The 27,500-nt window shown below is 46.0% G+C and overlaps 1 protein-coding gene across 1 annotated transcript in view; it reads right to left on the bottom strand.

The window, feature by feature from the left end:
• The window catches only part of LOC139418994 (oxysterol-binding protein-related protein 10-like), a 134,495-nt gene that overhangs the window by 38,412 nt on the left and 68,583 nt on the right, over window positions 1-27,500 (bottom strand). The window contains exons 6-8 of the mRNA XM_071168803.1: window positions 21,385-21,486; window positions 12,757-12,918; window positions 6,467-6,625 (exon numbers count right to left, since the gene is read on the bottom strand). Of these exons, the coding sequence (XP_071024904.1) occupies window positions 6,467-6,625; window positions 12,757-12,918; window positions 21,385-21,486 (423 nt within the window). The remainder of the gene's footprint in view (window positions 1-6,466; window positions 6,626-12,756; window positions 12,919-21,384; window positions 21,487-27,500) is intronic.

Below are 27,500 nucleotides of genomic sequence, written 5' to 3'. Positions count from 1 at the left end.
TACACCAGTTAACACAGTAGTTTACACACCAGGCAACAGAGTAGTTTAAACACCAGTTAACACAGTAGTTTACACACCAGTTAACACTTTAGTTTACACACCAATTAACACAGTAGTTTACACCAGTTAACACATTAGTTTACACCAGTTAACACAGTAGTTTACACCAATTAACACAGTAGTTTACACCAGTTAACACAGTAGTTTACACACCAGTTAAAACAGTAGTTTACACACCAGTTAACACAGTAGTTTACACACAAGTAAATACAGTAGTTTACACACCAGTTAACACAGTAGTTTACACACCAATTAACACAGTAGTTTACACCAGTTAACACAGTAGTTTACACCCGTTAACACAGTAGTTTACACACAAGTAAATACAGTAGTTTACACACCAGTTAACACAGTAGTTTACACACCAATTAACACAGTAGTTTACACCAGTTAACACAGTAGTTTACACACCAGTTAAAACAGTAGTTTACACACCAGTTACCACAGTAGTTTACACACCAGTTATCACAGTAGTTTACACCAGTTAATACAGTTGTTTATATCAGTTACCACAGTAGTTTACACCAGTTACCACATTAGTTTACACCAGTTACCACAGTAGTTTACACCAGTTACCACAGTAGTTTACACCAGTTAACACAGTTGTTTACACACCTGCTACCACAGTAGTTTACACCAGTTAACACAGTAGTTTACACACCAGTTACCACAGTAGTTTACACCAGTTAACACAATAGTTTACACACCAGTTAACACAGTAGTTTACACACCAGTTACCACAGTAGTTTACACCAGTTAACACAGTAGTTTACACACCAGTTACCACAGTAGTTTAAACCAGTTACCACAGTAGTTTACACCAGTTAACACAATAGTTTACACACCAGTTAACACAGTAGTTTACACACCAGTTACCACAGTAGTTTACACCAGTTACCACAGTAGTTTAAACCAGTTACCACAGTAGTTTACATCAGTACGGAGGGAATTACCTACCTAACCTTAGTTGAACGCACTGACTGTAAGTCTCTCTGGATAACATTGTCTGCTTAATGACACAAATGTAAAAATCTAAATGCCAAATGCAAGGTGTCCTCACCATTAAGTCATTATTATATCAGCAATTATACAAATCTATTTCAAAACAGTGTAACATCTGACCCAGTGTCCTCTAGGATTTCCATCAAAATATAATACAAGGAGTTACCAAACTAACTGCTTATCAGATTATGTAAAGTAGCATTAGTTAGGCAACAGAACTGTTCTCCATGGTTAGAGTTTATATTCACATAACAGTCCTGATACTGAAACTCACTATCCTACAATCACAGGATCAATCCATGGCCTGCAGCCAGAGAGAGAGGCTCCATGTGAGGAGGGAAAGAGACAGAACATCTCTGAATGGGTGGTGGGATGTTTGACTGAGGGAGACTGACGAAGTGACTGACTGACTGACTGAGGAAGTGACTGACTGAAGGACTGAAGGACTGACTGAGGAAGTGACTGACTGACTGACTGACTGACTGACTGACTGACTGAGGAAGTGACTGACTGAAGGACTGACTGACTGAGGGACTGACTGACTGGCTGAGGGACTGACTGACTGACTGACAGAAGGACTGACTGACTGACTGACTGAAGGACTGACTGACTGAGGGACTGACTGACTGACTGAGGGACTGACTGAATGACTGAGGAAGTGACTGACTGACTGACTGACTGACTGACTGAGGAAGTGACTGACTGAAGGACTGACTGACTGAGGGACTGACTGACTGAGGGACTGACTGACTGAGGGACTGACTGACTGACTGACTGACTGAGGAAGTGACTGACTGACTGACTGAAGGACTGACTGACTGAGGGACTGACTGACTGACTGAGGGACTGACTGACTGACTGACTGAGGAAGTGACTGACTGAAGGACTGAAGGACTGACTGAGGAAGTGACTGACTGACTGACTGAGGAAGTGACTGACTGACTGACTGAGGAAGTGACTGACTGACTGACTGACTGAGGAAGTGACTGACTGACTGACTGAGGAAGTGACTGACTGACTGACTGAGGAAGTGACTGACTGACTGACTGACTGACTGACTGCCTGAAGGACTGACTGAAGGACTGACTGAAGGACTGACTGACTGACTGAGGAAGTGACTGACTGAAGGACTGACTGACTGACTGACTGCCTGAAGGACTGACTGACTGAAGGACTGACTGACTGACTGAGGAAGTGACTGACTGAAGGACTGACTGAAGGACTGACTGACTGACTGACTGAAGGACTGACTGACTGACTGACTGACTGAAGGACTGACTGACTGACTGACTGACTGAAGGACTGACTGACTGACTGACTGAAGGACTGACTGGCTGAAGGACTGACTGACTGAAGGACTGACTGACTGAAGGACTGACTGACTGACTGACTGAAGGACTGACTGACTGAGGAAGTGACTGACTGAAGGACTGACTGACTGACTGAAGGACTGACTGACTGACTGACTGAAGGACTGACTGACTGACTGACTGAGGGACTGACTGACTGACTGACTGACTGACTGACTGAGGGACTGACTGACTGACTGACTGACTGAGGGACTGACTGACTGACTGACTGACTGACTGAAGGACTGACTGACTGACTGAGGAAGTGACTGACTGACTGACTGACTGACTGACTGACTGACTGACTGAGGGACTGACTGACTGACTGACTGACTGAGGAAGGGACTGACTGACTGACTGACTGAGGAAGTGACTGACTAAAGGACTGACTGACTGAAGGACTGACTGACTGACTGAAGGACTGACTGACTGAGGAAGTGACTGACTGACTGACTGACTGACTGACTGACTGACTGAAGGACTGACTGACTGACTGACTGACTGACTGAGGAAGTGACTGACTGAAGGACTGACTGACTGACTGACTGAGGAAGTGACTGACTGACTGACTGACTGACTGAGCTATAATCACTAAGGGGTCTAGGTGATGAAGCTATAATCACTAAGGGGTCTAGGTGATGAAGCTATAATCACTAAGGGGTCTAGGTCATGAAGTTATAATCACTAAGGGGTCTAGGTCATGAAGCTATAATCACTAAGGGGTCTAGGTGATGAAGCTATAATCACTAAGGGGTCTAGGTGATGAAGCTATAATCACTAAGGGGTCTAGGTCATGAAGTTATAATCACTAAGGGGTCTAGGTCATGAAGCTATAATCACTAAGGGGTCTAGGTGATGAAGTTATAATCACTAAGGGGTCTAGGTGATGAAGCTATAATCACTAAGGGGTCTAGGTGATGAAGTTATAATCACTAAGGGGTCTAGGTGATGAAGCTATAATCACTAAGGGGTCTAGGTGATGAAGCTATAATCACTAAGGGGTCTAGGTGATGAAGCTATAATCACTAAGGGGTCTAGGTCATGAAGTTATAATCACTAAGGGGTCTAGGTCATGAAGCTATAATCACTAAGGGGTCTAGGTGATGAAGTTATAATCACTAAGGGGTCTAGGTGATGAAGCTATAATCACTAAGGGGTCTAGGTGATGAAGTTATAATCACTAAGGGGTCTAGGTGATGAAGCTATAATCACTAAGGGGTCTAGGTGATGAAGTTATAATCACTAAGGGGTCTAGGTGATGAAGCTATAATCACTAAGGGGTCTAGGTGATGAAGCTATAATCACTAAGGGGTCTAGGTGATGAAGCTATAATCACTAAGGGGTCTAGGTGATGAAGTTATAATCACTAAGGGTGATGAAGCTATAATCACTAAGGGGTCTAGGCATTTACCACAGTACGCCAGATTATAACCTGCATTATGTTATATAATCCCATTACGGTTCAGTCTAACATCACACACGGTGGGGTTCATCGAACCACATGAGCAGAGCAGCTGTGCCACAGACAATCGTGAGTTCAGTCAGGCGCTGTCACTGCACTCACCTGGCTGCCCATTATAGACACGCAGTCACTTCCTCATTCAGTCAGTCAGTCTGTCACCAGGATGACAGAACAGAGAGACTGAACCTCGAACTTCAGGCTTTCACTGTTATATCTTAAGGCGGTTGTTGACATAAGCATTTATGAAATTTGTTTTTTACCTTTATTTAACCAGGCAAGTCAGTTAAGAACAAATTCTTATTTTCAATGACGGCCCTAGTGGGCTGAACTGCCTGGTTCAGGGGCAGAACGACAGATTTGTACCTTGTCAGCTCGGGGGTTTGAACTTGCAACCTTCCGGTTACTAGTCTAACGCTCTAACCACTAGGCTACCATATGATCACAGAGATACAAGTTTGAAGACACAAGATGTTTTATATTCTTCAAAATAACATGGTATTTCTCCTGTCCTGTAGACTGAATTAGCTCAAGGTGGGATGAGGAGAGGAGAGGACAGTGTTGAGGAGAGGAGAGGAGAGGAGAGGAGAGGAGAGGAGAGGAGAGGAGAGTTGGGGGGAGGAGAGGAGAGGAGAGGTGAAGTAAGGAGAGTAGAGGAGGAGAGGAGTAGAGGTCAGAGTGTCGAGTACAGGAGAAGGACTGGACAGATGGAGGCTTGGGGAATGAACTAGCAACTAAATAATGAATACATTCTCTCCCTCTCTCTGTGTACAAGTACAGTGTGCTAGGTAGATAAGTTTATCTGTGTCAGCACCTGGTGCTCTGTGCCATCTGTGACTGTGTGAAGAGAGCAGAGAGCTGTGTTCTGTTTCACTATCTTGGGGGGGAGGGGGGGAGTTTCTGTTGTCGGTTCACTGTTGGAACACTGGCCACTGACTACAGTTGTTGTCCATTTCACTAGTGTGAATGTGTGTAAAGCTCACTGGTGTCCTTAACTAGACCTCTTCCCCACTAAGTTGTACACATCAAGTCCTTGATGTGACGGGGTTGAATCAGGTGTACTTATAGGGTTACCAGCAACGACTACAATTGAGAAACGCTGATGAACAGTATGACCCAAGTGTGGTTCTTACCCGTGTCGTGAGATGTACCCAGCGAGGGTTCATGTCCAGTTCGATTACAGTAGATGGTGTTTGATTTAACTTCCACCGGTGATGTAGACCCTTTTCCAGAACACGACACACTGACTGTGGACCACAGGAAAAAGAGGACCGAGCACGTCCCCATTCTCATCGACGGGGCTGTAGTGGAGCAGGTCGAGAGCTTCCAAGTTCCTTGGCGTCCACATCACCAACAAACTAACATGGTCCAAACACACTAAGACAATCGGGAAGAGGGCACGACAAAACCTATTCCCCCTCAGGAGACTGAAAAGATTTGGCATGGGTCCTCAGATCCTCAAAAGGTTCTACAGCTGCACCAGCCTGGTATGGCAACTGCTCGGCCTCCGACCGCAAGACACTACAGAGGGTAGTGGTATAACATATAACTTAACGGCCCAGTACATCACTGAGGACAAGCTTCCTGCCATCCAGGACCTCTATACCAGGCGGTGTCAGAGGAAGGCCCTAAACATTGTCAAAGACTCCAGCCACCCTAGTCATAGACTGTTCTCTCTATTACCGCACGGCAAGTGGTACCGGAGCGCCAAGTCTAGGTCCAAGTGGCTTCTAAACAGCTTCTACCCCCCCAAGCCTTAAGACTACTGAACATCTAGTAAAATGGCTACCCAGACTATTTGCATTGTCCCCCCCCTATTTTACACCACTGCTACTCTCTGTTATTATCTATAAGTCACTTTAATAACTCTACCTACATGTACATATTACCTCAAATAAGTTCTACTACACCTGTTGTATTCGGGTCATGTGACTAATAAAATGTGATTTGATTTGATATGACGTCAGGCCAAGATGCTCAACTCTTGACGTCAGGCCAAGATGCTCGACTCTTGACGTCAGGCCAAGATGCTCGACTCTTGACGTCAGGCCAAGATGCTCGATTCTTGACGTCAGGCCAAGATGCTCGACTCTTGACGTCAGGCCAAGATGCTCAACCTCGATTTACCTTTTAATTACTATTTTATTTAAAACAAAATCACTTTTTTTGAGGTTCTCAAACTTACACTTCTGTTTCTATTCTTGATTGAACAGTCGCTAAGATTATATTCGGGTTGTGATCTTTGCAAAATATCTATTTTGGATGCAGCAAGATGTTAGCTAGAATGCTAACGCTCATTGATGTTAGGCTGTAGCAAAAGCTAGCTAAAGAGACATTTCACTGGTTGAAGTTGAGGTAGAACGCAGTTGATTTGCGATGACGACACATGAACATTAAATGAAGTAGGACGTTCCTTTACGAGCCTTTAAAATCCAATTATAATCCTAAAGTTGTGTGAAATACACTCATAACATCTATATAGAGTTGTTTTTTGTTGCCGACGTTCTATAAAAACTCCCCCTCGTTCTGTCAATGGTTGTAAACACAGAAAGGGGTCTATACAGTAGATTGTTATTGGTCAGGTGTTAGTTCTTACCCGTGTGAGGTCCATGCCCAGTTTGAGCTGCGACAGCAGGTGAAGGATAATGTTCCGTTGGTCCTCTCTGACTCCCAGGTCCTCTTCCTCGTTGTCCTCTGTGTCTGTCATCTCTTCACTGGGGTCTATAGACTCTGGGGTGGGAGGGGCCTGCTGGGGCTGGACAGTATAACAGAGGGTTAGAGGACAGAGTTACAGTACTGGGGTCTATAGACTTTGGGGGGGGGGGGGGGGGGACGACAGTATAGACTCTGGGGGGGGACAACATAACAGAGGGTTAGAGGACAGGGTTACAGTACTGGGGTCTATAGACTCTGGGGGGGGGGGGGGGCGACAACATAACAGAGGGTTAGAGGACAGGGTTACAGTACTGGGGTCTATAGACTCTGGGGGGGACAACATAACAGAGGGTTAGAGGACAGGGTTACAGTACTGGGGTCTATAGACTCTGGGGGGGGGGGGGGGTCAACATAACAGAGGGTTAGAGGACAGGGTTACAGTACTGGGGTCTATAGACTCTGGGGGGGGGGGACAACATAACAGAGGGTTAGAGGACAGGGTTACAGTACTGGGGTCTATAGACTCTGGGGGGGGGGGGGGACAACATAACAGAGGGTTAGAGGACAGAGTTATAGACTTTGGAGGGGGGGGGGCAACACAACACAGCACACACACACAAAACACACAAAACACAGAAGCGCTCCAAAAATGTAGGTTTCTCTTCAATACTTAGAGAATGTCTGTAATGCGTGGGTAACTGCACCCGCAGGGTGACTAGTGTGACTACCTGTTATTCACGGCTTGTTCAGGAAAACATTCCTGAAAGCTTAGCACATGATCCAGATTTACTCCGTGCTCACTCCCCCTTCCTCCCCCAGCCTCCCTCTTCCTCCCCGTCTCCCCCCTGCCTCCCAGGTCTCCCCCTGTCACCCCCACTGTCCTCAGGGCACTTTAAGGCAGCAAATGCATTTGGTTTCTTCAACAGCAGGTCATTTTAGACTGCTATATTGTTCCTAATGCATAATGTTAGGAAGTAGCATGGAAGTATGAGGCCCAAAGCATTCTGGGAGCTGAAAAAGCCTTGCTCTCTCCCGCTCTCTTTCTCTAGTTCTCTCTCTCACACACTCTCTCTTTTTCTCTATGTTTTTCCTCTCTTTCCATCTCTCTCAGGACTGTTTTTCCTCTCATGTTCATGTTCAGTGTCAACAGACGAGTGGAGAAATGGAGTCAGTCATGTGACATACCTACAGAGCTCTCTCTCTCTCTCTCTCTCTCTCTCTCTCTCTCTCTCTCTCTCTCTCTCTCTCTCTCTCTCTCTCTCTCTCTCTCTCTCTCTCTCTCTCTCTCTCTCTCTCTCTCTCTCTCTCTCTCTCTCTCTCTCTCTGTCTCTCTCTGAAGACAAAGGTTATTTATTTCCAAGCACTCCCCTCTCTCTGCCCTCTCCATCTTTCTCTCTCTCTGTCTCTCTCTCTCTCTCTCTCTCTCTCTCTCCTGCTCTCTCAATTCAAGGGGCTTTATTGACATGGGAAACATATGTTAACATTGCCAAAGCAAGTGAGGTAGATAATATACAAAAGTGAAATAAACCATAAAACATGAACAGTAAACATTACACATACAGAAGTTTCAAAACAATAAAGACATTTCAAATGTCATATTATATATATACAATGTTGTAACAATGTACAAATGGTTAAAGTACACAAGGGAAAATAAATAAGCATAAATATGGGTTGTATTTACAATGGTGTTTGTTCTTCACTGGTTGCCCTTTTCTCGTGGCAACAGGTCACACATCTTGCTGCTGTGATGGCACACTGTGGAATTTCACCCAGTAGATATGGGAGTTTATCAAAATTGTATTTGCATTCAAATTCTTTGTGGATCTGTGTAATCTGAGGGAAATATGTGTCTCTAATATGGGTCCTACAATGGGCAGGAGGTTAGGAAGTGCAGCTCAGTTTCCACCTCGTTTTGTGGGCAGTCTTCAGTCTTCTCTTGGGAGCCATACCACAGGCATGATTTGGTGTTCTACGTTGTACACTTAGGATATTTTTGCAGAATTCTGCGTGCAGAGTCTCAAATTTGGTGCCCCGTTTAGTGAATTCTTGGTTGGTGAGCGGACCCCAGACCTCACAACCATGAAGAGAAATGGGTTCTTTAACTGATTCAAGTATTTTTAGCCAGATCCTAATTGGTATGTCGAATTTTATGTTCCTTTTTGATGGCATAGAATGCCCTTCTTGTCTCTCAGATCGTTCACAGCTTTGTGGAAGTTACCTGTGGCGCTGATGTTTAGGCCAAGGTATGTATAGTTTTTTGTGTGCTCTAGGGCAACAGTTTCTAGATGGAATTTGTATTTGGGGTCCTGGCGACTGGACCTTTTTTGGAACACCATTATTTTGGTCTTACTGAGATTTACTGTCAGGGCCCAGGTCTGACAGAATCTGTGCATAAGATCTAGGTGCTGCTGTAGGCCCTCCTTGGTTGGTGACAGAAGCACCAGATCATCAGAAAACAGAAAACAGTAGACATTTGACTTCAGATTCTAGTAGGGTGAGGTCGGGTGTTGCAGACTGTTCTAGTGCCCGTGCCAATTTGTTGATATATATGTTGAAGAGGGTGGGGCTTAAGTTGCATCCCTGTCTCACCCCACGGCCCCGTAGAAAGAAATGTGTGTGTTTTTGTCAAGTTTAACCTCACTTGTTGTTTGTGTACATAGATTTTATAATGAACAAAACATGAGAATAATTTGCCTTTGTTAAGGTTTGTTTGTTTGTTAAGGTTTGTTTGTCTCTCTCTCTACTTCTCGCTCTCTCTACCTGTCTCTACATCTCTCTTTCTATTTCTCTCTCTCTCTATCTATCTCTCTATCTCTGTACCTCTCTCTCTTTCTCTCTACCTCTCTCTCTACTTCTCACTCTCTCTCTCTCTCTACCTCTCGCTTTCTCTCTCTACATCTCTCTTTCTCTACCTCTCTCTACCTCAATATTCAAAAACATGTGTTTTTTAAATATTGACTAGCGGATTGTCAAGGATACACAGAAATTAAAAAATACGTGTGGAGTTTTTAGTTCTAATTATTTGTTTACTATAGTGTGAAAATACAAAATATATTTGGTGAGAATTACTACATAGGGAACTAAATATATTCTAGCTCTTAAAGAGGCAATAGCCTAAAAAATATATATATATTACAGCCTTCCCATTGGACACTGGTTGAATCAACAATATTTTCACGTAATGTCAATACCCAGTGGGTTATTTAGTCTGCAGTTATTCTCCTTTACAAATAAATAGTAGATTCTGATTACAATTATTATGTCTCATTTTTTTAAACTAAATGCAATCTATTATCTTCGAAAATGTAACTAGTTATATCTAGCTGTCCGATAATACATTCTGATGGAATGGCTTGTCCTGCAACTTTTGTAAAAACCCAGAGAAAAGGTCTTGATTCTTTCCTAAAGGTAGCGTGTCAATACAAAGAGGACTCGGACAAGAGAGATAGAGAGAGAGAGAGAGAGAGAGAGAGAGAGAGAGAGAGAGAGAGAGAGAGAGAGAGACAGAGAGAGAGAGAGAGAGAGAGAGACAGAGAGACAGAGAGAGAGACAGAGAGAGAGAGAGACCGACAGAGAGAGAGAGAGAGAGAGAGAGAGAGAGAGAGAGAGAGAGAGAGAGAGAGAGAGAGAGAGAGAGAGAGAGAGAGAGAGAGAGACAGAGAGAGAGAGAGAGAGAGACAGAGAGAGAGAGAGACAGAGAGAGAGAGAGACCGACAGAGAGAGAGAGAGAGAGAGAGAGAGAGAGAGAGAGACAGAGAGAGAGAGAGAGACCGACAGAGAGAGAGAGAGAGAGAGAGAGAGAGAGAGAGAGAGAGAGAGAGAGAGAGACAGAGAGAGAGAGAGACCGACAGAGAGAGAGACCGACAGAGAGAGAGAGAGAGAGAGAGAGAGAGAGAGAGAGAGAGAGAGAGAGAGAGAGAGAGAGAGAGAGAGAGAGAGAGAGAGAGAGAGAGAGAGAGAGAGAGAGAGAGAGAGAGAGAGAGAGAGAGAGAGAGAGAGAGAGTGACAGAGGAAGGTGTACTACTGTTAGTGTACTCTAGTTTTGAATGGACGGATTCAATGCCCAGACTGAATTTCTGACAGTGCTGTTACCAGTTAGTCAGTCATTTAGCCCGTCTCACTCAGTCAGTCAGTCAGTCAGTCAGTCAGTCAGTCAGTCAGTGTATCTATCCAACAACATTACAGTAAGTCTCTATACAACAACATTACAGTAAGTCTCTATCCAACAACATTACAGTAAGTCTCTATACAACAACATTACAGTAAGTCTCTATCCAACAACATTACAGCAAGTCTCTATAGAACAACATTACAGTAAGTCTCTATAGAACAACATTACAGTAAGTCTCTATAGAACAACACTACAGTAAGTCTCTATCCAACAACATTACAGCAAGTCTCTATAGAACAACATTACAGTAAGTCTCTATAGAACAACATTACAGTAAGTCTCTATAGAACAACACTACAGTAAGTCTCTATAGAACAACACTACGGTAGGTCTCTATCCAACAACATTACAGTAAGTCTCCATAGAACAACATTACAGTAAGTCTCTATACAACAACATTACAGTAAGTCTCTATAGAACAACACTACGGTAAGTCTCTATACAACAACATTACAGTAAGTCTCTATAGAACAACATTACAGTAAGTCTCTATAGAACAACATTACAGTAAGTCTCTATACAACGACATTACAGTACGTCTCTATACAACACCATTACAGCAAGTCTCTATACAACAACATTACAGTAAGTCTCTATAGAACAACATTACAGTAAGTCTCTATATAACAACATTACAGTAAGTCTCTATACAACAACATTACAGCAAGTCTCTATTCAACAACATTACAGTAAGTCTCTATACAACAACAGTACAGTAAGTCTCTTTACAACAACATTACAGTAAGTCTCTATACAACAACATTACAGTAAGTCTCTATCCAACAACATTACAGTAAGTCTCTATACAACAACATTACAGTAAGTCTCTATAGAACAACATTACAGTAAGTCTCTATAGAACAACATTACAGTAAGTCTCTATACAACAACATTACAGTAAGTCTCTATACAACAACATTACAGCTCTATCATTAACTGTCAGTAGAACTATTTCCGTTATTACAGACTTCTCTCTGTGCAGAAACCGATGACTTCTGCTCAGTGAGATAGTTACATACCAGCTCGTCAGAGAGATGACGGCTGGAAGTCGCCTGTACATCACTGAGCTACAGAGACATATGGAAATAAAGATTCTACTGGTATCGTCAGTTCCTCCAATAACATAGAGATGCAGCGACGTCCCAAATGAAACCATATTCCCTATATAGAGCACTACTTTTAACCAAGGTAAATAAGGCTCTGGTCAAAAGTAGTGCACTATGTAGGGAATAGGGTTCCATTTGATACACATGCCTCACTATCACTCAGCAACTCTGAGACACAAACTTTCCCTCTGAGTCTGAACACACATGCATCAGACAGAACAGAGAGAGGGGAGAGAGAGAGAGGGGAGAGAGAGAGAGGGGAGAGAGAGGGGAGAGAGAGAGAGAGAGAGAGGGGGGGGAGAGGGGGGGGAGAGGGGAGAGAGAGAGGGGAGAGAGAGGGGAGAGAGCGAGAGAGAGAGAGAGAGAGAGAGAGAGGGGGGAGAGAGAGAGAGAGAGAGGGAGAGAGGGGAGAGAGAGAGATGGGGAGAAAGAGAGAGAGAGAGAGAGAGATGGGGAGAGAGAGAGAGAGAGAGAGAGAGAGAGAGAGAGAGAGGGGGGGGGGGGAGAGAGGGGGGAGAATGAGAGAGAGAGAGAGAGAGAGAGAGAGAGAGAGAGAGAGAGAGAGAGAGAGAGAGGGGAGAGAGAGAGAGAAAGAGAGAGAGAGAGCTCTCTAAACTAAAATGATCCAGCCGCTAAATAGCAAATAATAACAGCACTATCTAGAATAAAAATCACGACAACCAGAACAGAACAGACTGAAACTAACTCTCATTAAAAAAACAGGAGAAGATTCCACAGTCTGTCTATAACATGTCAAGTTTCCAAGAGCAACAAAACTTCTCTGTCTCTTTAGGGCACAAACAAACTCCCTCTCTTTCTCTCCCTCTCTCGTTGTTATCTTGGTGCTCACTCTGTGTCCGGGTTAAGGAAGCAGATAAGCTCTGTAGCAGCTGTTAGTCTGTCTGTTCCCACCCTGTCCACCCTCTCTCTCCTCCCCACACTCAGACTCACGTTGCTGGGTTGACATGCAACCGGTGGTCCCTTGCTCTGGGTCTTGCCGAATTTCCACATATCCACCATCCAGAGAGAGAGAGAGAGAGAGAGAGAGAGAAAGAGAGAGAGAGGGAGAGAGATAAAGAGAGAGAGAGGGGGAGAGAGAGAAAGAAAGAGAGAGAGAGAGAGAGAGAGAGAGAGAGAGAGAGACAGAAAGAGAAAGAAACACCCAGAATACCAGAACCGCCTGACTAGCGTCACAGTGGTCTGTTACAACTGAAGACTGGGAGAGAGGGAAGGAGGGAGGGAGGAGAGAAGAAGGAGGAAAGGAGGTTGAGAGGTGGTGTTCACAGGAGGTGGGGATTGAGAGAGAGAACGTGCGATAGATAAAAGAAGAAGAGGAGGACAGAAATAGAGAGAGCTGGAGGAAGCAGCGCTGCCTGGATGGTTGCTGCTTGATACCCGTCTAATGGAGAGATTACTAGTGATCCTGACAATCCCTCTATAGGCTCCTCCCTTCATCCCTCCCTCCCCCTTCTCTTTGTCCCTCCCTCTATCACTTAGTCCCTTCCCCTCTCTCAGCCACCCCCATATCTATCATATACCTGCCTCTTCCCTATGTCCCCTCCTACTTTCCACTCCTGCCTCCCTCTCTCCCTCCCCCATCCCTCCATCCCCCTCTCCCCTGATGATGAGGTGGAACAGGCCAGTTAATTAGCGGTATACAGGCTACTATGCAGCTGCAGCTCAGAGCTCTTCCTCTCCCTCTTCCACTCTTCCTCCCTCTTCCTCTCCCCCTCTCCCTCTCTCCCTTTTCTTCTCTCCCTCTTCCTCTCTCCTTCTTCTTCTCTCCCTCCTCCTCTTCGTCTCTCCCTCTCTCCCTCTTCCGCTCCCTCTCTCCCTCCTCCTCTTCTCTCCCTCTCTCCCTCCTCCTCTTCTCTCCCTCTCTCCCTCCTCCTCTTCTCTCTCTCTCTCCCTCCTCCTCTTCTCTCCCTCCTCCTCTTCTTACTCTCTCTCCCTCTTCTTCTCTCCCTCCTCCTTTCTCCTTCTCTCCCTCTCTTCCTCTCCCTCTTCCTCTCTCCCTCCTCCTCTTCCTCTCTCCCTCTTCCTCTTCTCTCCCTCTCTCCCTCCTCCTCTTCTCTCCCTCTCCTTACTCTCTCTCCCTCTTCTTCCTCTCTTTCACTCTATCCATCTGTGATGACACCTTTACTCACTAGATATCGATAGTACACCTTCACTATATCCAAATATAATTAGTTTCTTAAAGACTTACCTGGCACAGATTCAATAACACAAGTGTTTCTCTGTCTCTCAGGGCTTCTCTACAACAACAAACTCAGAAGTTGACTTCCACTCCTTTAAGGTTTAATAGGTTGATGTAGAAGAGATGTGTGGGGCGATGGGGGGAGAGCGGAGGAGAAGGACTTATGAGGGTTAATAGGTTCACCGGATCTTTCAACTTCAAACACTTGGAGAAGACATCTTCACACAACACTGGAAACCTCGTGGTCACTTCCTGTCCGAATTCATACTCATCACAGGTACAGTAGGTGTGTGTGTCTTGTGACCTGTCTTTATCCTCAGGTTGGGGGAGGGAGGGAGGTAGAGAGAGAGAGAGAGGGAGGGAGGGAGGGAGGGAGGGAGGGAGGGAGGGAGGGAGGGAGGTCTCTCCTCCACCGGTTACGGGGTCTGAGCCACCGAAGCCTCCCACCATTAGCTCTGACACATTGAAACCCCTGGTCATTGGCGACTCCATTACCTCCAGTATTAGACTATTTCACTGTTTACCAGGGGGCGGGGCTACCGAGATAAAGTCTGATATTAGACTATTACACTGTTTACCAGGGGGCGGGGCTACCGAGGTAGTCTGATATTAGACTATTACACTGTTTACCAGGCGGCGGGGCTACCGAGGTGAAGTCTGATATTAGACTATTACACTGTTTACCAGGGGGCGGGGCTACCGAGGTGAAGTCTAATATTAGACTATTACACTGTTTACCAGGGGGCGGGGCTACCGAGGTAAAGTCTGATATTAGACTATTACACTGTTTACCAGGGGGCGGGGCTACCGAGGTAAAGTCTGATATTAGACTATTACACTGTTTACCAGGGGGCGGGGCTACCGAGGTAAAGTCTGATATTAGACTATTACACTGTTTACCAGGGGGCGGGGCTACCGAGGTAAAGTCTGATATTAGACTATTACACTGTTTACCAGGGGGCGGGGCTACCGAGGTAAAGTCTGATATTAGACTATTACACTGTTTACCAGGGGGCGGGGCTACCGAGGTAAAGTCTGATATTAGACTATTACACTGTTTACCAGGGGGCGGGGCTACCGAGGTAAAGTTTAGTCTGAAGATGGTGCTGGCTGAGGCTCAAACTGGCGAGTGTAGATGGTACATCTTATCTATCAACAGAGACAGGGCTCTAACTCCTCTAGCTCCACAATGAGATAGGGTGCCTGCCAGCATAGTGGAGTCTGCCACTAGCACAGTCAGTGTCGTCAGCTCAGCTATCCCCATTGAGACCGTGTCTGTGCCTCGATCTAGGTCGGGCATAACTAAACATGGCTGTGTTCGCCTTAGTAATCTCACTAGGATAAAGACCTCCTCCATTCCTGCCAGTATTGACAGAGATTGTGATACCTCACATCTCTAAATAGGGCTACTTAATGTTAGATCCCTCGCATCCAAGGCTGTTATGGTCAATGAACTAATCACTGATCTTGATGTGATTGGCCTGACTGCCTGGATGAATTTACTGTGTTAAATGAGGCCTCACCTCCTGGTGACACTAGTGACCATATCCCCCCCCCCCCCCCCCCCCCCCCCGCGCATCCCTCAAAAGGCGGAGGTGTTGCTAACATTTATGACAGAAAATTTAAAATGAACAACCCCCCAAAATATTACGTTTTAATATTTTATACTGTATAATCTGCTGATAAGGCTGGGTTACTGTATAATCTGCTGATAAGGCTGGGTTACTGTATAATCTGCTGATAAGGCTGGGTTACTGTATAATCTGCTGATAAGGCTGGGTTACTGTATAATCTGCTGATAAGGCTGGGTTACTGTATAATCTGCTGATAAGGCTGGGTTACTGTATAATCTGCTGATAAGGCTGGGTTACTGTATAATCTGCTGATAAAGATGGGTTACTGTATAATCTGCTGATAAGGCTGGGTTACTGTATAATCTGCTGATAAGGCTGGGTTACTGTATAATCTGCTGATAAGGCTGGGTTACTGTATAATCTGCTGATAAGGCTGGGTTACTGTATAATCTGCTGATAAGGCTGGGTTACTGTATAATCTGCTGATAAGGCTGGGTTACTGTATAATCTGCTGATAAGGCTGGGTTACTGTATAATCTGCTGATAAGGCTGGGTTACTGTATAATCTGTTGATAAGGCAGGGTTACTGTATAATCTGCTGATAAGGCTGGGTTACTGTATAATCTGTTGATAAGGCAGGGTTACTGTATAATCTGCTGATAAGGCTGGGTTACTGTATAATCTGCTGATAAGGCTGGGTTAATGTATAATCTGCTGATAAGGCTGGGTTACTGTATAATCTGCTGATAAGGCTGGGTTACTGTATAATCTGCTGATAAGGCTGGGTTACTGTATAATCTGTTGATAAGGCAGGGTTACTGTATAATCTGCTGATAAGGCTGGGTTACTGTATAATCTGTTGATAAGGCAGGGTTACTGTATAATCTGCTGATAAGGCTGGGTTACTGTATAATCTGCTGATAAGGCTGGGTTAATGTATAATCTGCTGATAAGGCTGGGTTACTGTATAATCTGCTGATAAGGCTGGGTTACTGTATAATCTGCTGATAAGGCTGGGTTACTGTATAATCTGCTGATAAGGCTGGGTTACTGTATAATCTGCTGATAAAACTGGGTTACTGTATAATCTGCTGATAAGGCTGGGTTACTGTATAATCTGCTGATAAGGCTGGGTTACTGTATAATCTGCTGATAAAGCTGGGTTACTGTATAATCTGCTGATAAAACTGGGTTACTGTATAATCTGCTGATAAGGCTGGGTTACTGTATAATCTGCTGATAAGGCTGGGTTACTGTATAATCTGCTGATAAGGCTGGGTTACTGTATAATCTGCTGATAAGGCTGGGTTACTGTATAATCTGCTGATAAAACTGGGTTACTGTATAATCTGCTGATAAGGCTGGGTTACTGTTTAATCTGCTGATAAGGCTGGGTTACTGTATAATCTGCTGATAAAGCTGGGTTACTGTATAATCTGCTGATAAGGCTGGGTTACTGTATAATCTGCTGATAAGGCTGGGTTACTGTATAATCTGCTGATAAGGCTGGGTTAGAAGAGAAAGAAAGAAAGAAAGAGCGAGAACCCCAGAGAGTCCCTCTATCCTGACATAGTTGTCACACTCCAGTACATCAAACATCTAGAACACAGCTGACATGTCTCACACACACACACACACACACACACACACACACGCACACATAACGTTCTGAGACCCATATGTTCCTTAGTGATTGGTAAGTGCATGGTTGTATTTCATTACATTAACAGAATGTTTCCTAAAAAGTCAAACATAGTTACATTTAATTACATTTCTGTTAATGTCCCAGGAACGTTTTCCAACTGGTTTGACATCGGGAAAGATCTCAAACAGTCCCGAGAAAGTTAAGAAACAACGTTCTTCTGTGGGAATATCAGTACTTCAAGCATAACGTTTTCTGCAGGTTTCCACGTTGTTTTATGTAAAGTAATGTTCTCAGAACGTTTTAAGAAACGTTTTTAAAAACACTTTTAAACGTTTAAAGAACGTTCTAAGAACGTCATTGGTAAAAACATACATTCCGTTCTCGGCGTCAACAGAACTCCCTCTAGCCTTTATCTTGTTAAGTGTGTTCAGGTGTGTTGGCCGCGCCCACTAATTGGCCACAGCTGATCTTAACGAGCGCTTGTTTTCCTTTGAAACGGGGTCTGTTTGAATAGACTAAAATAAACAGCCTTTTATGAGTAAAAAATACAAACATGGCACGCCAGCTCCATACTGGTGGCTCAGTGGAAAACATGGCACGCCAGCTCCATACTGGTGGCTCAGTGGAAAACATGGCACGCCAGCTCCATACTGGTGGCTCAGTGGAAAACATGGCACGCCAGCTCCATACTGGTGGCTCAGTGGAAAACATGGCACGCCAGCTCCATACTGGTGGCTCAGTGGAAAACATGGCACGTCAGCTCCATACTGGTGGCTCAGTGGAAAACATGGCACGCCAGCTCCATACTGGTGGCTCAGTGGAAAACATGGCACGCCAGCTCCATACTGGTGGCTCAGTGGAAAACATGGCACGCCAGCTCCATACTGGTGGCTCAGTGGAAAACATGGCACTCCGGCTCCATACTGGTGGCTCAGTGGAAAACATGGCACTCCAGCTCCATACTGGTGGCTCAGTGGAAAACATGGCACACCAGCTCCATACTGGTGGCTCAATGATGGAAAACATGGCACACCAGCTCCATACTGGTGGCTCAGTGGAAAACATGGCACTCCAGCTCCATATTGGTGGCTCAGTGGAAAACATGGCACACCAGCTCCATACTGGTGGCTCAGTGGAAAACATGGCACTCCAGCTCCATACTGGTGGCTCAGTGGAAAACATGGCACGCCAGCTCCATACTGGTGGCTCAGTGGAAAACATGGCACGCCAGCTCCATACTGGTGGCTCAGTGGAAAACATGGCACGCCAGCTCCATACTGGTGGCTCAATGGAAAACATGGCACACCAGCTCCATACTGGTGGCTCAGTGGAAAACATGGCACTCCGGCTCCATACTGGTGGCTCAGTGGAAAACATGGCACTCCAGCTCCATACTGGTGGCTCAGTGGAAAACATGGCAGACCAGCTCCATACTGGTGGCTCAGTGGAAAACATGGCACGCCAGCTCCATATTGGTGGCTCAGTGGAAAACATGGCACACCATCTCCATACTGGTGGCTCAGTGGAAAACATGGCACACCAGCTCCATACTGGTGGCTCAGTGGAAAACATGGCACGCCAGCTCCATACTGGTGGCTCAGTGGAAAACATGGCACACCAGCTCCATACTGGTGGCTCAGTGGAAAACATGGCACGCCAGCTCCATACTGGTGGCTCAGTGGAAAACATGGCACACCAGCTCCATACTGGTGGCTCAGTGGAAAACATGGCACGCCAGCTCCATACTGGTGGCTCAGTGGAAAACATGGCACACCAGCTCCATACTGGTGGCTCAGTGGAAAACATGGCACTCCAGCTCCATACTGGTGGCTCAGTGGAAAACATGGCACGCCAGCTCCATACTGGTGGCTCAGTGGAAAACATGGCACTCCAGCTCCATACTGGTGGCTCAGTGGAAAACATGGCACGCCAGCTCCATACTGGTGGCTCAGTGGAAAACATGGCACGCCAGCTCCATACTGGTGGCTCAGTGGACTAATTCCATGTGTAGAGAACTAAAGATCATAGGTTCAAATCTCACTATTGTCGTGCCAGAATAAACAAAGAAATGTGTTTGGATCATTCATGCCTAAGTAAATATATTTTCATGTGTCTTATCTGTGCTTTGGAGCTCAAAACAGTTTATAAGCTATCGGTGTTATTAAAAGTCTTATTCAAACATTCTGTTAATGTTTTAAAGGAAGTGATTAAAACAAAATCTCAAAATAAACTATAATTTCCATTCTCAAAACGTTAAAACTTCCAGGGAAACTTGCAGAGAACCAGTAACTTCTGTCTCTTCTAAGCTAAACTTAGAGACCTAACAGTGGGAGGTGTCTGGATAAGGCCTGTGGGAGAATCTCAATTGCATTTCCTAGATTCCTCACCTCCTCTCTCCTCGTGTCTTTCTCAAAACCCATTGGTCCCTCCCCTATGACCTTTTCATCCAATGGGTGAGGACGTGAGGAATCAAGGAAATGCAATTGAAATTTGTGTCTGTCTGTTCCTCTGATATATTGCGCCCTCTGCTGTCAGAATAGAGCAGTGCAGGACAGGACAGGACAGAAGAGCACACAGAGCTCTGTCATGCAGAATGCAGAGACACAATGGGTCATTACTCAGCACATAAGCCAAGACGCGCACGCACGCACGCACGCACGCACGCACACACGCACACACACACACACACACATACACACACACACACACACACACACACACACACACACACACACACACTTTCTTCTTTCCCTGCTGTAAAGTGAGGAGTTGGTTTGGCTGCAAGCCAAACTGGTATGGTTTCTCTAATGGCAGTGTTGTTTTACACCGCCTGGTACCGTTCCTGTAGTGTACTACACAGTCAGAAATCACTGGTTTCTCTAATGGCAGTACTGTTTTACACCGCCTGGTACCGTTCCTGTAGTGTACTACACAGTCAGAAATCACTGGTTTCTCTAATGGCAGTGTTGTTTAACACCGCCTGGTACCGTTCCTGTACTGTACTACACAGTCAGAAATCACTGGACCACAGAGAGAGATGGCACACAGACACAAACAAGGCATAGCTAATCAACTCAGAGAGAGATGGCACACAGACACAAACAAGGCATAGCTAATCAACTCAGAGAGAGATAGCACACAGACACAAACAAGGCATAGCTAATCAACTCAGAGAGAGATAGCACACAGACACTAACAAGGCATAGCTAATCAATTCAGAGAGAGATAGCATATAGACACAAACAAGGCATAGCTAATCAACTCAGAGAGAGATAGCACACAGACACTAACAAGGCATAGCTAATCAAGTCAGAGAGAGATAGCACACAGACACTAACAAGGCATAGCTAATCAACTCAGAGATAGCACACAGACACTAACAAGGCATAGCTAATCAATTCAGAGATAGCACACAGACACTAACAAGGCATAGCTAATCAACTCAGAGAGAGATAGCACACAGACACTAACAAGGCATAGCTAATCAATTCAGAGAGAGATAGCACACAGACACTAACAAGGCATAACTAATCAACTCAGAGATAGCACACAGACACAAACAAGGCATAGCTAATCAATTCAGAGATAGCACACAGACACTAACAAGGCATAGCTAATCAACTCAGAGAGAGATAGCACACAGACACTAACAAGGCATAGCTAATCAACTCAGAGAGAGATAGCACACAGACACTAACAAGGCATAGCTAATCAACTCAGATATAGCACACAGACACTAACAAGGCATAGCTAATCAATTCAGAGATAGCACACAGACACAAACAAGGCATAGCTAATCAATTCAGAGATAGCACACAGACACTAACAAGGCATAGCTAATCAACTCAGAGAGAGATAGCACACAGACACTAACAAGGCATAGCTAATCAACTCAGAGAGAGATAGCACACAGACACTAACAAGGCATAGCTAATCAACTCAGATATAGCACACAGACACTAACAAGGCATAGCTAATCAATTCAGAGAGAGATAGCACACAGACACAAGCAAGACATTTTTTTACAACAGCAGGTGTCACAAAGTTGTGATCCAGAAACTCAGACTAAGTCAGTCATGTCTTATATAACTGTATGGTTAAGAGGTTTGAGAATAACTGTTTTGGTAGGTGACTTGTTAAATCCCCCGTAAACATCATCTCACCCAGTCCCGCTGGGTCTGTCTACGAGAGCCTACGCTTACTATCACCTGCATGTAACAGCGCCTCAGAGTGGCGCGGAGGTCTAAGGCACTGCATCTCGAGTGCTAGAGGTGTCACAACAGACACCCTGGTTCAAATCTAGGGCTGTATAGCAAACCCGGCCGTGATTGGGAGTCCCATAGGGCGACGCACATGGCCCGGCGTCGTCCGAGTTTGGCCCGGCGTCGTCCGGGTTCTGGCCCGGCGTCGTCCGGGTTTGGCCCGGAGTCGTCCGGGTTTGGCCCGGGTTTGGCCCGGCGTCGTCCGGGTTTGGCCCGGCGTCATCCAGGTTTGGCCCAACGTCGTCCGGGTTCTGGCCCGGCGTCGTCCGGGTTCTGGCCCGGCGTCGTCAGGGTTTGGCCCGGCGTCGTCCGGGTTCTGGCCCGGCGTCGTCCGGGTTTGGCCCAACGTCGTCCGGGTTCTGGCCCGGCGTCGTCCGGGTTTGGCCGGTGTTGGACGTCATGGTAAATAAGAACTTGTTATTTAACTGACTCGCCTGGTTAAATAAAGGCTAAATAAAACAGCAGTATTTCTAATGACATTAGATGTCTGTGTTCGAAACACAACCTGACTACTTTCAGTCATTATAGGTGAATGAGGTCTTGTCTTCAAAGATAGATAGAAAGTTCAACTATAGGGATTCCAGATACGAATCCACATTCTGATTCCCATCCTTGTCTCTCTCCTGAAGGAGGGACGGGTCAGGGACGGGCCAGGGTCCTGAAGGAGGGACGAGCCAGGGTCCTGAAGGAGGGACGGGCCAGGGACGGGCCAGGGTCCTGAAGTAGGGACGGGTCAGGGTCCTGAAGGAGGGACGGGTCAGGGGATGATATATAAAAGCAGTCCCAGTCTCAGTCCCAGTCTCAGACCCAGAGTCCTAGTCCCAGTCCCAGTTTCAGTCCCAGAACCAGTCCCAGACCCAGTGTCCCAGAGTCCCAGTCCCAGAGTCCCAGTCCTCCAGAGTCCCAGTCCCAGCCCCAGTCCCAGACCCAGTCCCAGTCCCAGTCTCAGTCCCAGTCCCAGAGTCCCAGACCCAGTCCCAGTCTCAGTCCCTGTCCCAGAGTCCCAGACCCAGTCCCAGTCTCAGTCCCAGTCTCAGAGTCCCAGACCCAGTCCCAGTCTCAGTCCCTGTCCCAGAGTCCCAGACCCAGTCCCAGTCTCAGTCCCAGTCCCAGTCTCTGTCCCTGTCCCAGAGTCCCAGACCCAGTCTCAGTCCCAGTCTCAGTCCCAGTCCCAGACCCAGACTCCCAGTCCCAGTCCCAGTCCCAGTGACGTTATGCAACATAATGTTTGCATGTCAGTGTTGAAGAAGTTGCGCCTGAGGCCTGGAACATTCCTCCCTGCGTCATCCGGAACAGAAGAAAAGACCACCCCCCCCCTCCCCCCGAATCACGACATGGCAACGTGCACCGAGGCACAAGGCAGTTAGGGTCCACGTGCACTCGGCTGGGCCGGGCCTGCGTGTCTCACGGGTCCCTTCTCCTCCCAATGCACAGCTTGACAAAAGGCTGCCTGCGAGAGAGAAGGGTCGTTGTGTGGAACAATATGTTGTGAACCCTTAATATCCTGCAATTCAACACATCTTGTCCTGACTTGACACCATGTTAATAAGATTTCTGAGTGACTTAGAAAATCAATAGGGGCCTCCGTTGTCTGTAATTCAGCCATGATTTCTACAGGTTTAGATAGCTGGCTAGATTCATTTACCAATCCTAAAAAAAAAAGATGTTAGCTGACATGAGTGAATTGAGAGACTGTCAGTCACTGACATATCAAGAGAAAAACGGCTGATTCACAACCACATTTATAAAATGTGTATTCTACTATTCTACCTAGCAACAGGGAGTTGAGACCCTGCCTGAGTTCCTAAAATGGTTCCGTGGACCTACAAAAGAAGGGGGGGGGGGCAGTTTCCCATCCCTGCCTTACATGGTGACTAGACCAGACACGCGTACATGTTGATTTTGTCCATCCACACCAGACGTGATCAGGACAGGCAGGTTGAAATATCAAAAGCGAACTCTGAACCAACTAGGCATTAACATTCATGGCACATTTTTAGCTAGCTAGCTTGTTGTTACTAGCTCATTTGTCCTGGGATATAAACACTGGGTTGTTAATTGACCTGAAATGCACAAGGTCCTCTACTCCGACCATTAATCCACAGTTAAAAGGGGAAACTGAGTTTCTAGTAATCTCTCCTTCCTTCAGGCTTCTTCTTCTGTGGGCTTTATATGGCGGTTGGCAACCAACTTTAAGGTGCATTACCACCACCAACTGGACTGGAGTGTGAACCTCAGTTCATCTTTCAATCACCCACGTGGGTAATATGCTCCTAACACCCAATGAGGAGATGGGAGAAGTGGGACTTGCAGCGAGTCAAGCTTCACAAATAGTCGACGGGTGCGGTGAGGTCAGCATGGAGGTCACCCTCCATCCTGCCTGGGTGAACCAATTGAAAGTCTCTTCCTGTTCCCTTCTCCTTCCCGGGTTAGTGTGTTGTAGGGCTGCACATGTGGCTTGTCTTCCCAGAAAGAGAGAGAGAAGGAGGTAGTGAGGGAGAGTGAGATGGGGGGAGAAAGAGAGAGAGAGAGAGAGAGAGAGAGAGAGATGGGGGAGAGAGAGAGAGAGAGAGAGAGAGAAGAGAGAGAAGAGAGAGAAAGAGATGGGGGGGAGAGAGAGAGAGATTTTGTATATTTTCTACCTCTCTTGTTTTGGCAATGTTAACATACAGTATGTTTCCATTGCAAGTAAAGCCCCTTGAATTGAATTGAGAGACAGAGAGAAAGAGATAGAGAGAGAGAGAGAGAGAGAGAGAGAGAGAGAGAGAGAGAGAGAGAGAGAGAGAGAGAGAGAGACAGAGAGAGAGAGAGAGAGAGAGAGAGAGAGACAGAGAGAGAGAGAGAGAGAGAGAGAGACAGAGAGAGAGAGAGAGAGAGAGACAGAGAGAAAGAGAGAGAGAGAGAGAGAGAGAGAGAGAGAGAGAGAGAGAGACAGAGAGAGAGAGAGAGAGAGAGAGAGAGAGACAGAGAGAGAGAGAGAGAGAGACAGAGAGAGAGAGAGAGAGAGAGAGAGAGAGAGAGAGAGAGAGAGAGACAGAGAGAGAGAGAGAGAGAGAGAGAGAGAGAGAGAAAGCAAACTAGAATGCTATTTGGCCCTACACAGAGAGTACACAGCAGCAGAATACCTGACCACTGTGACTGACCCAAAATTAAGGAAAGCTTTGACTATGTACAGACTCAGTGAGCATAGCCTTGCTATTGAGAAAGGCCGCCGTAGACAGACATGGCTCTCAAGAGAAGACAGGCTATGTGCTCACTGCCCACAAAACGAGGTGGAAACTGAGCTGCACTTTCTAACCCCCTGCCCAATGTATGACCATATTAGAGAGATATATTTCCCTCAGATTACACAGATCCACAAAGAATTCGAAAACAAATCCAATTTTGATAAACTCCCATATCTACTGACTGAAATACCACAGTGTGCCATCACAGCAGCAAGATTTGTGACCTGTTGCCACGAGAAAAGGGCAACCAGTGAAGAACAAACACCATTGTAAATACAACCCATATTTATGCTTATTTATTTTCTCTTGTGTCCTTTAACCATTTGTACATTGTTAAAACACTGTATATATATATAATATGACATTTGTAATGTCTTTATTGTTTTGAAACTTCTCTATGTGGAATGTTTACTGTTCATTTTTATTGTTTTTCACTTTATATATTATCTACCTCACTTGCTTTGGCAATGTTAACACATGTTTCCCATGCCAATAAAGCCCCTTGAATTGAATTGAATTGAATTGAATTGAGTGAGAGAGAGAGAGAGAGGAGAGAGAGACAGTGCACATACACATGCTAGATAGATTGATATCCATAGAGGGAAGTGAAGAGAAGAGTCAGCACACCAGGCATCAATACTTCACCTCGTCTCCTTCTCCCCTCTGAGGGAGCCGATTGATGGGGCTCATTTCAGAGGGGGAGAGAAGTCGTAAGTAGAGGTCCATCTGCATATTACACTGTCGACATCAGCCCAGCCACAGACACACTGTCGACATCAGCCCAGCCACAGACACGCTGTCGACATCAGCCCAGCCACAGACACACTGTCGACATCAGCCCAGCCACAGACACACTGTCGACATCAGCCCAGCCACAGACACACTGTCGACATCAGCCCAGCCACAGACACACTGTCGACATCAGCCCAGCCACAGACACACTGTCAACATCAGCCCAGCCACAGACACACTGTCAACATCAGCCCAGCCACAGACACACTATATAGTTCAGTCACAGCCACAGACACACTGTCGACATCAGCCCAGCCACAGACACCCTGTCGACATCAGCCCAGCCACAGACACACTGTCGACATCAGCCCAGCCACAGACACACTGTCGACATCAGCCCAGCCACAGACACACTGTCGACATCAGCCCAGCCACAGACACACTGTCGACATCAGCCCAGCCACAGACACACTGTCAACATCAGCCCAGCCACAGACACACTGTCAACATCAGCCCAGCCACAGACACACTATATAGTTCAGTCACAGCCACAGACACACTGTCGACATCAGCCCAGCCACAGACACCCTGTCGACATCAGCCCAGCCACAGACACACTGTCAACATCAGCCCAGCCACAGACACACTGTCGACATCAGCCCAGCCACAGACACACTGTCGACATCAGCCCAGCCACAGACACACTGTCAACATCAGCCCAGCCACAGACACACTGTCAACATCAGCCCAGCCACAGACTCACTGTCAACATCAGCCCAGCCACAGACACACTGTCAACATCAGCCCAGCCACAGACACACTATATAGTTCAGTCACAGACACACTATATAGTTCAATCACAGACACAGACATACTATATAGTTCAATCACAGACACACTATATAGTTCAGTCACAACCACAGACACACTATATAGTTCAGTCACAGCCACAGACACACTATATAGTTCAGTCACAGACACACTATATAGTTCAGTCACAACCACAGACACACTATATAGTTCAGTCATAACCACAGACACACTATATAGTTCAGTCACAACCACAGACACACTATATAGTTCAGTCATAACCACAGACACACTATATAGTTCAGTCACAACCACAGACACACTATATAGTTCAGTCACAACCACAGACACACTATATAGTTCAGTCATAACCACAGACACACTATATAGTTCAGTCACAGTCACAGACACACTATATAGTTCAGTCACAACCACAGACACACTATATAGTTCAGTCACAACCACAGACACACTACATAGTTCAGTCACAGCCACAGGCAGGCAGGCAGGAAGGCAGAGCCAGCGATACTCTATCCCTGAGTCCTGTCTGTCTATGTGAGTGGCCAGGCAGGATGGAGGAAAGGAGAGATGAGATGAGGAGAGACCAGGAGAAGAGAGGAAGATTGGAGCAGAGCTCTGTATCCTCATAGACCCACTGATGGGGCCTGATGGGGCCTGAGTCATGCTGTTCTGTTGCTCATCAGGGCTGAGAGGGAGGGGTGATTAGTATTTAGGAGGGGAGATTGAGATGAGGAGAGACCAGGAGAAGAGAGGAGGATCGGAGCAGAGCTCTGTATCCTCATAGACCCACTGATGGGGCCTGATGGGGCCTGAGTCATGCTGTTCTGCTGCTCATCAGGGCTGAGAGAAGAGGGGTGATTAGTATTTAGCTCAATAGGAGGAGGGAGGAGTGAAGTGTTTTAGGCTGGGTTTCTGTACAGCACTTTGAGATATCAGCTGATGTACGAAGGGCTATATAAATACATTTGATTTGATTTGATTTGAAGTGTATATCGACTGATGAATATTCTGAGATGAACTGATGAGAAGGAAAACACAGGGAGTAACATCATTGTGGCTCTGCTGTTAAGAGAGCTTTGGATAATTACTTAACAGGAATACAAAATATGGACTAAAAACATATTGTCTTTTCTTTGGAGAAAAATCAGGGAAAGAGAGACCGAAATTGAGAGAGAGAGGGAGAGAGAGAGAGAGAGAGAGAGAGAGAGAGAGAGAGAGACAGAGAGA

Source organism: Oncorhynchus clarkii, chromosome 2 (assembly GCF_045791955.1).
Source record: "Oncorhynchus clarkii lewisi isolate Uvic-CL-2024 chromosome 2, UVic_Ocla_1.0, whole genome shotgun sequence".
Lineage (NCBI taxonomy): Eukaryota > Metazoa > Chordata > Actinopteri > Salmoniformes > Salmonidae > Oncorhynchus > Oncorhynchus clarkii.
The sequence above is the reverse complement of the archived record's forward strand: the minus strand, read 5'-3'. Positions and strand labels throughout refer to the sequence as shown.